Raw genomic sequence first — 18,060 nt, forward strand, 5'->3', positions numbered from 1 at the left:
TTATCTCTATAGAGATACCCTTTTAAAACTATGAGTAATATTAAACATCCGATATAAAGTTAAGTTTTAGAAATCTGCTCACTTCTAAAATACTACAAATTTTCGTGTTCGACTGGAATATTTTTGAAGCAATAACCATGTTTTCAAGATATTTCGACATATCCATGCCAATATTATTTGCATTATKGTGTTATTTTCTACAGGTTTCMTWTCTACTAACGATGAACAGATGACGGGAAATTATGGACTTAAAGATCAGAAATTAGCACTACAATGGGTTMARAAGTACATTTCGGCTTTTGGCGGTGATCCCGAACGAGTGACTATTTTCGGTCATAGTGCTGGCGCTGCATCAGTCCATTTACACTTAATGAATAACAATGAAGAGGGTAATTTATGAGGCCATATAGGCGATACCTAGTATTGGAAGCATTGTAATCTCAACACATTTTCAGGTCTATTCAATAACGCTATTATGATGAGTGGCGCCGCAAACTCACCATTCGCTTTGCCATTAAACGATCCTAGAGACCAAGTGGTTCAATTGGCTAAAGCTGCTGGTGTAAGAGAAGCTGAATATCTAAGTTCCGCTGGCCTAGTTCACGCGTTGCGATCGATCAAACCGAAAACCTTGCTGCGAGCTATTGATGATCTTAAAATTTGGCCTGAGCAACCACTTGCAATTTTCCGTCCGAATGTTGAAGATAAGTGCTGGCGTGGTGCATTTTTAACAAACAACCCAAGAGAACCATACGTACCGTTTGGAACGGCCAATAATATATCTTGGATCGTTGGTAATGCACCTGCCAAAGGTGAGGGTTTGGCTATGGCACTTCGATTGACAACCAATAAGAAATTGCGGAAAGAGTTCAATAAAGAGTTTAGCAAAAGATTGAGCATTATGCTGGACTTACCTTTTGTTTGCGACACAGAAGATGTGATAGAATCATTGGTAACCGAGTATATGGATGGTAAACGCGAATTAAAKGATGAAACATTGGATGGCTTTTTGGAGGTAAATAAATAGGAAATATCCATACATATGAAAGTAATTATAATTAAATATTTTTTTCCTTTTTAGCTTTTGGGAGACGCCTATTTTGTATACCCAACTTACAGGCTTTTAAGTTATAATGTCGATTCTAACCGCACTGATTTTAGAGGAATAATAAATTTTGATTATCGCGGACCCTATTCATATTCGAAAATATTTACAAATAGCTTAAAAGATTTTGGCACAGCACACGTTGATGATTCGCTGTTTCTGTTTGAAGGACCACGCGGAGTATCGTATGGTTATTTAAAGAAGTCTCGTGAGGCAGCGTTGGTTAGACGCTATGTGAGGTTATATCAGTCTTTTGCCGAAAATGGGTGAGTGAGTCTAAAAATAAGTGTATGAATTAGTGTTATGTTTCCTTTTCTTCAGTTATTCAGATGAATTTGCTGGCATCGAAGAATGTAATGAAATAAATTTTCCGAATTGTGCATCTTTGTCGATTGCAAAGAAGGAGGAACCATTCGAATCTGGTATACCTTGGAATAATGATCGAATGGCATTTTGGGAAAACCTATATGAAATTTGCCGGCTTTGAATGCATATATATACATATTTTTTATGTTTTGTATATATGTACATATATATACTTTCTTATTGCAATAAAGCCGAAAATAAAGTCATACTAACACTTGACTTAGTTAAATCGGAGTATGTAGGATATTTATTTATTTATTTTGTTCAAGTTCATAGGAGCGAATTATTCGTATTCTAATTTCTCAAATCACTATTTGAAACTGAACTCAAATCACTCATATTTTCATTTCCAAATCAGATGAGTGCTATATTAGCTTCAAGACAGCGGATATGCTTTGTTTCATCTAAATTAATCAAAAAATTGTTGAGTCATTTAACCCCTTGACATTGCTGTTAAAATTCTTAAAAAGTCTCTTCGAGCGAGAGGTAATCTTTCACTGAACCCTGCAAAAATTGTTAGAGTAAACCGAAATACACCATATAGGAAATAACTAGAAATCACTTAGTACCTAATTGACGGCGCAAAGTTTACTTAATTAAGCCCATTTAATTTATGCTTGTAAAAGAGAGACTTGTAGCGAGTTTTAACAATAAGGTAAACCAAAAATGCAGAAGGACCCCGGGGAAAACGTGTTTGGTGGTGGTGCTAGGCTGTTCCTAAATTAACGCATTATTGAAATTAACACCCTGTGGTGTACCAAAATTTACCAAATATTTAAATTGTCCGCCATTTATCATTATATCTAGAATCCAGAATACAGATAACAGTGGAAGAACCCGATAAAATGGTTTCTAAAAAAGTCGTTGTTTGTAATTTCCGCAAGCCTTACATATAATGTACACCCAGAGAAGATAATCTAGAGGCGATAATCATGTGATCTTGATGGCTATTTGACAATATGTCCATGTTTAGAAGTGAGATATGAGGCAGCGCACTGCCTTGTTAGAAATAGAGATCGATCGCGTCGATTGCATAAAATGTCATGGAGAAAAGGTCGGTCATCATCATGTTATAATGCTTGTTATTGATGTTAACGGCATCTGCCGCCTCATTTCAAAAGAAATAGAGTCCGATGATATCGCCATACCACAATCCCCACCAAACCGTAAATTTTTAGGATGCAATTGCTTTTCCGAAATCACACAAGCACTTGTCCAAATAGCGAGAATTGCGTTTGTTTAACGAAACTATTAAAGAGGCCTCTTCTGAGAAGATGTTTTGTGTGAAGAGCTCTTATGACAGCCACAAGAGAATGTGACTTTAAGTAATAATCTTTAGGAATTTCTCAGTGTTATACCTAAGTGAAACGTGACATAATGGAATGGCAAATCTTATTGTCTAAACCAYGTCATCGCTATTGCTGACGCTAGATATGCAATACAAAAATTGATTTTTTGAAAATCAGAAGTTGATAAAATTAAATTATAACAAAAAAAAACGTTAACTTCGGCTGCACCGAAGCTAATATAACCTTTACAGGTGCATTTCTTTTAGTAACTATGTGTTCAGTTTATATGGAAGCTATATGCTATAGTAATCCGATCTGAACAATTTTTTCGGAGATTATATTATTACCTTAAGCAATAATCTATGTAAAATTTTGTGAATTTACCACGTGAAATGCGAAAGTTTTTCGGTTCGGTTTGTATGGCAGCTATATGCTATAGTAAGCTGATCTGCACAATTTCTTCGGAGATTACATTGCTGCCTTAGGAAGTAATCTATACCAAATTTGGTGAATATATCTTATCAAATGCAAAAGTTTTTCATACTAGCACTRGATTCCGATCGTTCAGTTTGCATGACAGCTATATGCTATAGTTAACCAATCTGAAAAATTTCTTCGGAGATTACATTGTTGCCCTAGAAAATATTCTGTGCCAACTTTGCTAAAGATACATTCTCAAATGGGAAAACTTTCCATACAAGAACTTGATTCCGATCGTTCAATTTGTATGGCAGCTATATGTTATAGTGGTCCGATATCGGCAGTTCCGACAAATGACCAGCTTTTTGAAGAGAAAATGACATATGCAAAATTTCAAAACGATATCTTAAAAACTGAGGTATATATACTGAGGTATATAGACAGACAGACGTACATGGCTAAATCGTACATGGCTCAACACACTGATCATTTAGATATATACTTTATAGGGTCTCCGACGCTCCCTTCAGGGTTTTACAAACTTCGTGACAAACTTAATATACCCTGTTCAGGGTATAATAACCTTTAACGTCTTAGGGGTGTGTGCTAGCCTTACTAAACTGATAGGTGGATTCGAGCTTCACGTTTTCATCGAAAATAAGATTATCTGACTGTTACTTAATGCAGTCGTATGTAAATAAATACAATACTGTGCTTGTGACCCATTTATTTATTTGTATTTGTTCGCATGCCCTTATCAACAGCCGGTAGTCAAAAGGTGGGCGGCGTGAATGACGTTCCAATGAAATCGCGAATATGATGTGTTGAATACAATGCTCGCGACAGACTGCAAACGACATCTGTCAAATATTAAAATACACACGTTCTTATTGACGGACCTATTTTGACAGCTGCACGACTACACGACTGCAGGCCRACAGTTGTCGTTCTCGCTAACTTCAATTTAATCCTATATTTGCCAACGACATAGGACGACAGTAGAGTTGACAGTAGAATGGGAGATAGGGAGATGAGGTAGAGTGGTGATGCCACTAATATATAAAATATAAAATTACTCATAGCTCTAACAAACCTGACGTTATTCTACAAATAAAATCATAAAATAGCTCTGTTACATCATTTATAATAACAATTGATAATTTAAAACAAATAAATTTCCMTATTTACTTATATATTGCATAAAAATTTCACTTTGAACAAAATATTAAAATTTCATTGAATTGCAAGGTATTGGTATGGCCACAACGAAATTGTGTATATGCAAAATGGACAACTGCGTTGTTTTGTGTACATGCCGGCCATTGTTATGTTGCTGCCCTCTCACAAACGTTCATGTAGTAGGATTCACAACGCCATTTTCAGTTCRCTGTCGTGCTGCTGCAGTCTGTCGCGAGCATTGTGTTCCGCACATGATTTCTTATTTTTACGCATATATGAATATTTATGTATATTATATTATTAAGTGCGTATGTATGTGTGTATGCTCGAAGTATTTGTGCTTATATTGAACAAAAATGCGACATTGAAAATTTTCAAGCTCACGCGTGCGCGCCTTTGAGTAGATTATGCGTGTAAATATATAAGTATATGTACGTATGCAGATAAATATGTGTGTACGTATGTATGTAGACTTTGAAGGCATCAGGCCTTCGTTCGAGCATTATCTGCAAGCAGGCATTGAAATTTGTATGCCTCAAAAAAGGAAGCCGACAAAATTGCTGTTGCACAAATGCACACACGACTACTAAGCTGTTTAACAACGAGTTGGTGAGCACAGAAGATGCAAAATGAAATAAGTAAAATGCAGTAAAGTTTATTTAAATGTGCAAGCGCTTGTGCAACGATCATTCCGGTTCATTTTCAAGGACATGCCTTGCTGTTGCACGTGCGATGCTCTCAAATTGGTGCAATTTCTGTTTATTTAATCTTATGGCCTCATGCATACATGTATTCATACATAGGYCTGTTTAGTAAGATCTCATCGGTTATATTATGTGTAGGTGCTATTCAAGAATTTCAATCCAATATGAAAGCTAAGAAGGAGCTGAATTTGAGGTGGAGGTGGTAGTGACTTTGGTTGTAACATAGGGCTTTACACCATGTGTAGGTATGTATATGTATTAAAGCGGATCGATTTACAACGGGAGAAAAAACGTAAATTTCCATATGCGCCAAAGGTTCCACTGATATTTTTGAACAACTTTTCCTAAGACGCTACCGATTTTTAARACGGAGTGTTTTWGAGATCATAAAAATTTGTTTGTCAGTTTTTGAGATATCCCAATAAAATTTAATACACAGGTTCTATTGATCGGSAAGATCAGACATTTRCTATATATCACATATCTCATATACRGCYGATTTTSTRGATTTTTAAATTTCGACTTAAAAATCGCTGGCTCAAAAAACMCCCGAAAATTGTAATTAAACTCCCCGGGTAAATGATATATCAAAAAAAAAAATAATTTTGCTAAGTTGGTACGGATAGAACTATMCTTAATTACTATGCCAAATAGGAGCGTGATCTTTCAACCAGTTTCTTTATAGCARATATTTATGTAGATTTATCTAGTAGTGATCAGGACAACCTTCGAAGATTTTGGTGGATATTTTGGATATACAACGCGTCCCGAAAAAGCTGATTTTTGTTTAAAAAGAATACTGTGAACAGGCTTCTTTAGAYATGSTTGATCGTGCGAAGTCCGATACCACATTCATGGAGAGCATTACAATTGCCGATGAGACATCAGTATACGAATTTGACTGCAAAATTGTCAAAAATCATTAGAATGAAGGGAAAAAGTGACAAAAACGCAACGAATACTACCGATCACCTACCGYATTTGGCTTCGTGTAAATTTTTCGTTCCCTAAACTGAAATTGYCCCTCCGTCAAATCCGTTTTAAGTCGGTTGAACAAATTAAACAAAATTCGCTGAAGAAGCTATGGCCTTAAGTGCTTATGAAAAGTGTGTTGACAGTTTAAAAAATGTTGGCATAAATGTATTACATCTGGTGGGTATTACTTTGATGGTGACAAAGTAAATTTTAATGAATAAGCAAATATTTTGCTTTTTATTTACAATATCCGGCTACCTTTTTGTCACAATGTATATACATACCTGTATATACTACAAAGTAAAAGCGTGTACTTCTTAAGATCTACAAGTAGAACCTTTATTTCAATAAAATCTCGTTCACCAAAAGTTCATCTCAAGAAACGTGCTGTAAGGCGTATTTGTCCCCTCTCCAGGAAACATAATGTGGCTGTGCCTCTMATTTTGTCATTTCTATTTAAGAAAAATAATACTAATAATGAGTTCGTATACAAATCAAACCAGACAATAGATGTTTGTGAATGCAGGGGAGCCTGGTGAACCTTATTAATGTTCGCACTGGAATTATAGCCACTTTGCCTACCTAAAAAAAAAAATAAAATAAAATAAAATAAAAAACTTAAACTTCTGTTATACAGAAGCTAGAATACCTACAAGAATTTTATTTTTTCGTTCAGTTTGCCTGACAGCTATATGTTGTAGYGCTTCCATAGCGGACGTGTGCCAAATTTCAAACCGATATCTCAAAAACTGAAGGACGCTGATAATTTATGTTGTGTATATATTTTATAGGGTRYTACGAACTTCATTGTAAACTTAATATACCCTGCTCAGTGTATAATAATCGGAACTCCTACTTACTCAATTAAGTGATATTTTGTCTCATAGAGCTTTAGTTTGGATTACGCTAGTTATATAATTATCGTAATACCCCAGACAGCGACGTTATCGAATTAAGTAGTAGTTAGAGTCCAGCATGCTAACTAATGGTATTACAATAAAAAATGGCAATCCAATTCACCCCCTTCGCATTTCTTCTATTCATATATTTTTTCCCACATAATTATGCGCATTATTCTGAACTCTGTGCATTCCAACTGCGCACCAAARCTGCACATGCGAAGATAAGACATTTCAAACAAAATAATAGCGTATTTGATAGATGCATATATGTGTATGAGAAAAAATAATACATGTACATACATCTTTATGACACACTCAGTTATCAAATATTTTGAATTTAAAGCTTGTAGATTTCTTTAGTGGATATGTTTCTGTCAAATAGAGATCCACATTAGGGTGTGTAATTTTGGCTTGAAAATCGTTTTGACGTTTTCTCTTATTTTAAACGTTTTCTCTTATTTTGATAGACTTTTAGTCAAATTTATTATTTATGATATCTTTCTAGTGTCATCCATCTAGTGGAGAGCTCGCATACTTATAATAAAGATTGAGGTGGCAGATTTATGAGAAACTTTTTTCTGCTATCGTCGTTGGGAAGACGAAATCGTATAGTTATTTTAAACTTTTATGTAATTTTAATATAACCTCGGCCATTATTTGACCTCACGAAATTATGGTTTGAAAAAGAAAAGAAAAAATGCAATAAGTTACATATTACCCTAATGTACATAAATAAGTGTACAAGAACTGAAGCCGCTCGACCTTCGCAAGTGATAACGCTTCGCTGAATAGGCTCTTGCAAAGTTCTAWGAAGATCCGATGTATTCGAGCCAAATTTTGTTCAGCGATGAGACCTATTTTTGGCTCAATATTTATGTAAACAAGCAAAATTGAAGCATTTGGAACGAAGGGAAGCCTGAAAAGATTCAAGCRATGCCATTTCATCCAGAAATAACATTGGTTTGATGTAGTTTGTGRGCCGGTGGAATCATCGGTCCATATTTCTTCAAAAATGATGGCGGTGAGAACATAACCTTCAATGGCGACCGTTACCGTGCCATGATAATCGACTATTTGATGTCTGAAATTGAACRACGTGATCTCGGCGRTATTTGGTTTCAACAAGACGACGGCACTTTCCACACATCTCATCAATAAATGGTTTCATTGAGAGAAAACTTCGGTGAACAGATAATTTCACGTATTGGGCCGGTCGATTGGTCACCAAGATCGTGTGAAAGCATAACGTTCGACTTTTTCCTGTTGGGATATGTGAAGTTTAAAGTATATGCGAATAATCCCGCTTCGATTCAGGCCGTGGAGCAAGACATTACGCGTGTCATTCGCCATTTACCATGGAMMAWCTGAGACGTAGCTGCAGCCAAYATTTGAAAGAGATAATATTCAAAAAATAAATGCCAAAGAATGTTTTTTCGATGGATAATAAACGGTTATCATTAAATTTGAAGTTTCTGTGAGTATGGAGTCTAGAATGTATCACCCTCTTAGATGCTTTGATTTTGGCTTAATACGTCACAAACTTTTGAGTTTGAGTCAGCTGTTAGAAGTTCATAATTAAATTTCCCTCTGTAAGCTGATCCTTTCAATTGGTTTATATTAGTGGCACAACATAGAAGTAGGAWTATAAATTTTGGTTAACCACAACTCGGGATTAATGCCAGAAACACTGAAATTCTACTGATATGACACAATTTTTCTCTGAAGTACTTYTCAGCTATTAAAGCATGACCTAAACAATGTTGCAGACATTTGTTGAATCATAAAAAAATATGAAGTAAATTTTTCTTTTACAAAATTGTTATCTCCACGTTCTCAAAGAAAGAAATTTGTAAAGGCTTTACTATCACACTCCTTGTGCCACAGCGCGGCAGCAAGTACCCACACTTATTGCCCCACTATAGCAACGCATACTTGTCTATATGTGCACAAATGGAGTTAAGCGATAATACGCGCTATGTGTTGCTACTGTCTGTACCCAAAATGCCTACGTACGCCTCATAGCTGACATACATATATCGTTGATCATGATTTTTGACCATGCGCTCCAGTGATAAAAGGCCCCAACGAAGCGTACAACTTTTCAGTAGGCAAATCGTGCCCGAATTAACTAGTGTACTTGTTAGAGCAGTTAATGATAACTCAAACTCGTGCAGCTAGCGAATGCGCAGTGGTTTAAATTTTTCTAATTGATTGCTGAATTGATTTAAGATAACGGTATATTGAAGTTATATTAGAAAGTGTGAAATTTTTTATTTTTTTATTTTTATAATTATTTTAAAAGTGCAATCTATCTATCTTGCTATCGTACACGAATTTGTGATTATGTTTACGCCTTACTTTTGACCAAAATATTGGCAAAATGACTCATGAACAACGTTGACTTTAAAGGCACGTTTATTGATGTGGAGAGGTATGTAATCTTAAACTGTGTTTAGATTTATTTAAAAGTGCATGTAAAATGTGCCTGCTCTTTAGCTTCTTCAATTACGTGAACCCTCGTTTAATACCATCCGATCAAATGTGACGTAGACTGACAAATGCACRTATTTTACGTATTTTAATACAAATCTTCGGCTTCAAAATAGGTTCCTGAGCCGACACAAGTACATATGTCAAAGCTGAATTGAATTTTCCATAGATTTGTTATGAGCTTCGGTTGCGTTCAGTGCTTTCAACGAATTTTGTTTTTTTTTTTTTTCAGTTTCTGCTCATTTTTGGAGCACTATTCACTAGATAGTCGGTTATTTTCGACCTCATATTTTCATTCATAAATCCACATCTCTTCACCAGTAATGATGGGTGTGATGAATGTAGGGTTCTCAGCTACCTTGTGAARCAACTCTACTGCGACATCTACTTGAGATTGGTTTTGCAAAAGATTCAGATCTTTTGGTAGGAGTCTAGTGTTGGAACGTTTCATATTCAAAATATTATCCATAGATCTTCTGCTATCTCTTTGATGCCAACACGACAATTTTTGAACACTGTTTTTTGCAACTTTATCGATATTATCAACAGTAACTGAGGTGGATGATCGACTCGCATGAGGGAAGTTCTCGTTTACGTCTGAATCCTTTATACCAATCAAATACTCGTTTTCTATAAATAATAATGAATATATAATATTTCAATGGAAAAATAATATGGTTAGGAAACTTGTTGTTTAACACTTTTTGCAAGGTAAAAATCGTAAGACAAACTTTCGTTTTGTAAGCAAACACGTGCCACACACTCTAATGAAGAAAAAACATCCATCACAGAAAGAAGTTTTTAGCGATTGGAATTGATGCCCAGTTTAAGTGGACTAGTCTGGGTAAACTATTAGTTTGTCAAAAATGTCTTGCAGTATTTTCGCTGGTTGGCGCTGAGAGCGCGTAGTTCTAGTTTTATTCGTCGCATCGGGTCATGCTATACCTTTTTGGTAAGCTCATTTCACGAGCTAACACGTGTTTTATTGATTGACGTTTCTTTTAAGTCGTTCGTGAGTTATAGTCGCACACATGGAGCAAAATATAGAGAAAATACGGCATATTTTACAGTACTACTACGATAAAGGCAAAACTGCATCTCAAGCCGCCAATAAAATTTGTGCAGTCTATGGACCCGATACAGTTTCCATTTCCACCGCACAACGATGGTTTCAACGTTTTCGCTCTGGTGTAGAGGTGCTCGAAGATGCGCCACGCTCCGGAAGGCCTGTCGTCGAAAATTGCGATAAAATCGCTTAATTGGTCGAAAGAGACCGGCATAGTAGCAGCCGTAGCATCGGTCAAGAGCTGGGCATGAGTCAACAAAAAAATGTTTATGAACAATTGAAAATTCAATAAAAATACCGCAAGAATTTTTTGACAACCTAACATGATCCATATATACCATTCCCTGTTTGCCTTCTGTGTCGAAGCCTAAATAGTTAGATATATTATATATTGGAATGTATAATATATAATTGGATGGTAATATTATATATTATATATCCGTATCAACTTCATTTAATATATTTTAGTTTCGTATACTAGTATAACTATCGTTTACTAGGCCAAATTTTCAACATATTATCAGACTACTTCCATGTACCAGGGTTTTCACACATTTTGTTGAGATTGGACATTTATTGTTATGATATGTTTTAATAATGATAATAATGAACTCTTTCAGATTTTGAGGGTTTAGAAAGCTTGCAATTGTTTTCCTACGGTATAAAAAATTTCACGAAAACTCTCAAGAAAGTACGTTGTAATATCATACGATAATCTAGAGTAAAATGTCTTACTAGGATTTTCAGCTATCTTCAGAATTTAATTGAGTAATTGTCCTCCAAAACTATAGAGTTTCAAATTCAGAGCTGTTGTCTGAAGAGTTTCGCTGAATATTGTAAACTTCTCGTAATTATTATTAATGGCCTAATAATTGCAAGGGGCATTACATAACCTAGAAATAAGTATAATTAAGCGATATCGCTCGCTGAAATCGCAAATGTTCGGTGTTCCAGAGCTCAAATCGTCAATGCTTTCCCGAAAATTACCACTATTTTTGTTTTTCATTCGTGTGAGAACTTTAGGAGTGTAAATTCTGGTTCAAGATCTCCAAAATTAAATGAAAATAGTTTTATAAAGAAAATTATTTAATAAATATATGGTAGATTAACATAATTATTTTTTATACTTGTCATATTAATACATACCTAAATATGTATTTAAGAGTAAATTTGTGCAAAAAACACATTATATTTATAATAATGTAATATGCTATGTTTCTAATCCAGTGTATAATTGTAGGTATGTGCATTACATACGAAATATGAATATAATTATAGCTTTTTCCATACTTATTTACACACCTACATATCTCCATTGTTAATAGTTAAATTGACAACTCGTGTGCAACTTAACTTTAATTGCAAGTACACGTGTCGAACAAAGGTATTTCCATGGGGGAGGGCAATTTAGTTGAGCAAATATTTTAATGCGGAAAATTAGAAAAAACTTGCAGTTATTGATTATTATTCAAGTTTTCGCTTTCTTTTCAACTCAATTACATATATTTATATATATTGTTTTCTTCTTTTTATAGTAGGGGGAAGCATCGAAAGCCGGAGTGCGGAACTTTAATCCRCAARACCTAACCTATTCTCAACTCAAGATTCTACCATAGAACCACCGATTTAGAATTACTTCGTGGGAGGSACAGGACAACTCCTCTATTATGCGAACTGACGCTTCGCTAACMGCTTTCCATTTCTYAACTCACTGACACGTGAGTGGCGTTAATTAATCGATAGTGAAATTACCATATAGTGTGCTTTTCAGTTTTTCCCTTACATTTAAAAAGCGAGGGCAATAAAATAATCCATGTTGAGAGTCCCTTATTTACTCTGTACATGTCTGACACCCATGTCCACTAATTATTTGGGTCAGCAGAGTCGGTTTATACAGTCTGGAAAGCATTTATTACACAAATTACAGAAAACCAATGCACTGCAACTCATTGCTTTTTCTATTAAAAACCCCAGCTAGAACGCACGCAGCCTCTATTGGCCATTCTCGATAGAGCATTATAAATTTTGTTTGCTTTACCGGAAGTATAGGCAAGGTGTTCCTTAAATTTTAATTCGGAGTCCAATATTACTCCCAATACTTCAGCTGCGACTGTGAGGCAATATCGTATTCCSCTATGGTAAGCTCTATTCGTTTTACCACCAAGAGCTCGTCCGCAAATGCACGTCTTCTGGTTRCTGTCTTCTTAGCACCCCATCATAAATGAGGTTCAATAATAGTGGRCCTAATTCTTCGTCTGTATCATAAATAAGTCTTCTATTTTTAAAATAACTCGTTATAGTGCTTAAGAGGTATTTTTTCATCCAGGGCTTTGATTAAGTGTGCCGTGTGCCAATTGGCCGTGTTGAACGGCATCTTGGCATCCGGTGATAATTAGGGCGCAGTACTCATTCATGCCGTCTTTCCATCTCTTGCYACTTACTGCACATTTTGCAATATCGAGGACTTGTCGTAGGGCGAGTGGATCTCTTTTTTATAAGGCCGAATTATCTCTCCGAAAATAAGCCGGCTTCCAGGAATGCTGACTCCTAGSGGTTTCGTATTATATTTTCGTACACTTTTCCCATTGTGTCGAGCTTACACAGATTACGGTACGATGCACGATCTTCAAATTCAAAATTATGACAAAGATCTTTATATGACCATTTATGATATAAGAAATGCACCATTTGAGCCTACTATAGATTCGGTGCAGCCGAAGTTATTGGTTGTTTTTGTTTTATCTAACAACTATGCCAAAAATTGGTGACAATCGCACAATCAATGATCCTCAACTTTGCGCGGAGTCTCTCCCAAAAACTTGTAAAATAATACACGCGCCGACATCCGAATACCTTATTATTATAACATATCACCACTGTTTGAATTAGTAATTCTTATTGTATTTCCGCAATAAATTGCCGTAATAAAAATAATTAATAATGTTTCTCAGTAGGCATTGCAATTGAAACTTGATCGAGTCTGTCGCACAGTGTTCTCAATTTGTAAAGCTGACGTTAAAAACTTTTTTGTTGCCAAGTTTACAGCACTATGTATTGATGAAGAATTTGAGACAATGTTGAAAACACATACATATACGTAATTCTGAAAAATGGTTTAAACCAAATGTCGCAGGGATCACGAGCTTCAGTTTCAGACATCAAATAGTCGGTTATCATGGCGCGATAACGGTCGCCATTGACGGTTACGTTCTCACCGGCATCATATGCATGTCGTTTGGGAAGGACAAGTTCTTGCACAACCTGTATTTTGTACGCTTTCAATTAAATTCCTTCCATACGTCAGTCCGAATCGGCTCTCCACCATTTTTGAGCAAACGAAGCAGAGGTGACCACTGTTCAAAGAAAGTGAGGCGCTTCATGTAAGCGGGTGTGAATAATGTATGACTATGAATTAGGAAGAAGCCTATGCCAAAGCATGAAAGTACCTTGCCTGAGCGCTTAATACGAGTAGGGAAAATAAATAATTATATATGTAGATTTAATGCAGCATTACCTCATAAATCTAACTAATTCGCTTTAAAGTGTAATTTTATCGCTTGATTATTATAAACAGTTATTTGTTTGTAATACAAATTACATTAATGCTGCATGTCGGCCCGTGGAGCGCTTACAATTATTAAAAAAAAATTCTAATAAATCCTGGAAAACTACTTCACCGACAACACTTCATACATACTTATACATACTAGTACTTGTATATATAGTATATTTTATTAGAACCTATTGTATAATATACGTACATACACTCATATTCAGTATTCGGCCAATTGCTGAAGAGACTATTCATTGTTCTCGCCGGTATTGTCGGTATATTTAATATTTATTATTTCTCTATTGGTCTCACTACTGTTGGCGGCAACTAAAAATTCAGCCAAATCGGCGAGCTCTTAAATCAGAAGTGTTTGGTTAGCCAGAGCAGACGGTTGCCCTATAAGAGCTTCATGTGTAAAGTTATTAAGTACGATTGGAGTTAAATCGGTATGAAGGATAACAATATATTTATATGTAAAAAAAATAAAAGCTAAAAGCAAGTGCAAACTGTGCTCCGTGTACTTTTACTAAAAAATTGTTGAAACTAGAAGATGGTGCAACAAATTTAATTTATACATTAAATAGTGACTAGTAAGTTACAGTTATTAAATTTTGCATTATGTGAAAACATATTTTAATGATTCTAAAATTATTTTAAGAAATAATTATATAAGAATTATTAATACCGGACGGGGGAAGTAGCTCGGCATTCAATGCCAACTCTCGGTATATATTTATTTATATTTCCTATATGAAAAAGCCATTCAACTTACGAAGTTCATCATACTGCTGGATAACATTGAGGTGCCCACTTAGGGAGCAGCAAAGAAAATCGGTTTCCTTCGAATACATTCTTATTACCGAAGCCTTTTGTGTGGCTCCTTCTTTTTTTCCTTAGAAGAGAAGTTATTGAGCAAACTAACTTAACTTTTACTGACGTTGGATTGAGGACTAAGTAAACAAGAAAAGAAGAGAAAACTGTTATCTGTTTTGGGTAATTTTGTGGCTTAAAGGGTTACATGGGTTTGACCCCCTTTTTTCAACAAATTTTTTCTAATATAAAAATTGAAATATAGTATTTTATTAGATTTTTTTATTGTTACAAACATATCCTACTAACAAAGAAATTGTGAAATTTTTGGAAAAAAATATTTTGGCAGGATAACTCTTTACAGAATAATTAAGAGTGAAAAAAAATTTCATAAAGACTGGACTTAAAAGTACAGATTCGAGAAAAACGCGTTTAACGACGGTGCACTTAGCACAGCTAACCTTGAGCGCACAAGTTCTCAAGGCTRTATCTAACTTCTAGAAGAGCAAAAAATAGTAAGACTTTGTTAAAATTTTTAATTTATTCTTCTAAATCTATGTCGTCGCTCTAATACACTTGTACCAACGTTTTTCCCAATCCTCGAAACAGTTGTTAAAGTACATTACCGGAATAGACTGCGATGCGCGTAGAGATTCACTTGCAATGTGTTCAATTTACTTAAAACGCCTTCTTCGGAGTGGTCGTTTGTGTTTAGTGAATAGCCAGAAGTCACACAAAGCTAAATCAAGYGAATACGGTGGTTACGGCACRATATTGGTTGAAAATGTGGCGCAAAACTTAAGAAGAATCAATGCAGTATRCGTCGGTGTATTATCGTGRTGCAAAAACCAATAGTTATCCGCCCATAAATATCTAGCTGAAATGTGAGTGCCAATTGAAAAAAAAGCCTAATTTTAGTTAAACATATTTCATTCATTCATATCCATATTTATGAATGAGTTTCGTAAATGGATATTTTTCATAAACACCTGTCCACAAATCGTTCCGAGTGCACACTAATCAATGACGGAAATTTCCAAGTATATCGAGCTACAAATACAGTGAAGAATATTTTGATATAGTATGCTAATAATAAACACTAAGGAAAGGCAAAGTTCGACTGTAATGGAACAGTTTGTATTATCGCAATTTGCAAGGATCAAAGCTGAGGATAAAGGCAAAAGTTATAATCTCATTTTTACAATATTTAGAATTATAGAGGTTGTATACCTTGAAGGGCATTCACAAAGTCTAAGGAGGTTCCAAAAGTATTCGTTGTCAGCAAGTTTGGTTGATAGGTTTAAGAAGATTGTGACTTGAAGCTATTAGGGACGGATGGACGGACAGACAGACACTCACCCGGATTTCAACTCGTCTCGTTAGTCATCCTGATCATTTATAAATACAGACATGCATAACCCCACATCTAACTCGGATAGTTTTAGGAGATACGTACAACCGTTAGGTGAATAAAACTATTATACCCTGTAGCCACAGGTTGCAAGAGCATAAAAATTGAAACTGGCACGCAGCGTATTTGCTAATTTCTCAAAAATGTGGGAGGATTTTTAARTATAAACGTTTTATGTATATTTCAAAGTATTTCCGCTTATCTGGCGTAGAAAACGATCAACTATTTTCAGATCTAAATATTGAAATAGCTCTGCGTAAGCAAATAATATGCGAAAAAAGAAACTATTTGTAGAATGTAAACACATAAAAATATATGTTGCCTAAAAAATATAAGAATCATGAATGACTTTTTATAAAATACAATTTGGATCAGTAAGAGATTTCTCTATAAAAATGATAAATGCGCAAACTATTTTGAAATCATTAAAATTAAAAGCCTTTGGCTTTACTGAATTGAATGAATCGTACATTTTTCTTACAGCTTAGCCAAAGTGACTTGCGACATATTTTACGTCAAGAGAGCTCTTGAGGCAACAAAGAGACAAAAACAATACMATTCGGTCTAGACAAACTTGCAGACGCGAAGTGCGCCTGAGGTTCAGACGTTTCAACAACAAAAACCAAAAAAAAATCACTAAAAAAAAAAAAAAAAAAAAAACCTCATGACTGCTTTGTTAGCAAGAACAGTGGTGACACTATCACCGAACAGCACGCTCTTGCCCACTATACCTCGTCCATCGAAATTATGGCAGATAATCTTTACGATCTCCACATTGACAGCAATTATATGTAGTCAAACCACCGAAGCAGAGTTGTTTATGCAGCATTCGGCTTCGCCAAAAGTTTGCCTTTACGAAATGGGTTGCTTGCAGGGCAGGCTTATGCCTGGTTTAGGTGCGCACAATTTCGAGGCATTTCTGGGCATACCGTACGCTTTACCGCCAGTGGGTGAGCGGCGCTTTGCGGTGCGTAAAATGTTTMAATTTATTGTAGATTAATTTAATGGCGTTACTTGACTTTTGCAGATTCCCAAATCATTTCCACGGTGGTGGGGTATGTTGGACGCGACCGCACCGAAGCAGAATTGTGTGCAAAAGAATTACATACTACCAAATCCGGTAGTGGAAGGCGTCGAAGATTGCCTTTACTTRAATATCTACAGACCAATAGTAAGTGAGTACGCCCGAGAATGTGGGAATTTCCAARTTGCGCTGATATTCCATAACAAGACCCTGTTATATAAATATATAAATTTAGAAACATTGTTGATGAATTGTTTCAAGAACAGGAGGGGGATTAGAGAAATTGAACCTTGAATTTGAAATACAATATATTCCATAAAATTAAATGTCTTCCCGATAGATAGACGCCAAACATTTACTGCCGGTTATGGTTTATATACATGGTGGCGGCTGGTTTAGTGGCAGTGCCAGTCCACTATTACATGGTCCCGAATATATTATGGAAACCAAAGAGGTCATCTTGGTATCCATCGCTTATAGATTAGGACCATTTGGTGAGTATGAAGCTTTCTTACTTACTAATACTAGAACTTTCATTTTAATTATTGAATAATGCTGCTGGATTTTTCTTACTTTAGGTTTTCTCTCAACCGACGATGCTAATATGCCCGGCAATCTGGGTCTTAAGGATCAAAATTTGGCGCTGCGTTGGATTAAACTCAATATTGGCGCTTTTGGTGGCGATCCGGAAAAAGTAACCATATTTGGACAAAGCGCTGGTGCCATTTCCGTGCACCTACATATGCTGAGTCGTCAATCCGAAGGT

The 18,060-nt window shown here is 35.5% G+C and overlaps 2 protein-coding genes across 2 annotated transcripts in view; both read left to right on the forward strand.

Moving 5' to 3' along the window:
• Positions 1-52: 52 nt before the first annotated feature.
• Positions 53-1,700, forward strand: LOC108974694 (venom carboxylesterase-6-like). The gene is made up of 4 exons (XM_018942686.1): positions 53-389; positions 456-1,015; positions 1,082-1,371; positions 1,427-1,700. Exons 1-4 carry the CDS (start codon positions 230-232, stop codon positions 1,590-1,592), a joined length of 1,176 nt encoding a protein of 391 aa, XP_018798231.1. The 5' UTR covers positions 53-229; the 3' UTR covers positions 1,593-1,700.
• A 7,360-nt stretch (positions 1,701-9,060) lies between these two features.
• The window catches only part of LOC108974710 (venom carboxylesterase-6-like), a gene marked incomplete in the record, with an annotated part of 10,745 nt that continues 1,745 nt past the window's right edge, over positions 9,061-18,060 (forward strand). Inside the window, 5 exon segments of the mRNA XM_018942720.1 lie at positions 9,061-9,175; positions 16,754-17,237; positions 17,298-17,445; positions 17,639-17,788; positions 17,873-18,060. Coding sequence (XP_018798265.1) covers positions 16,935-17,237; positions 17,298-17,445; positions 17,639-17,788; positions 17,873-18,060 — 789 coding nt within the window.

Source organism: Bactrocera latifrons, unplaced genomic scaffold, assembly GCF_001853355.1.
Source record: "Bactrocera latifrons isolate USDA-ARS-PBARC rearing strain unplaced genomic scaffold, ASM185335v1 scaffold_58, whole genome shotgun sequence".
NCBI classification, from domain to species: domain Eukaryota; kingdom Metazoa; phylum Arthropoda; class Insecta; order Diptera; family Tephritidae; genus Bactrocera; species Bactrocera latifrons.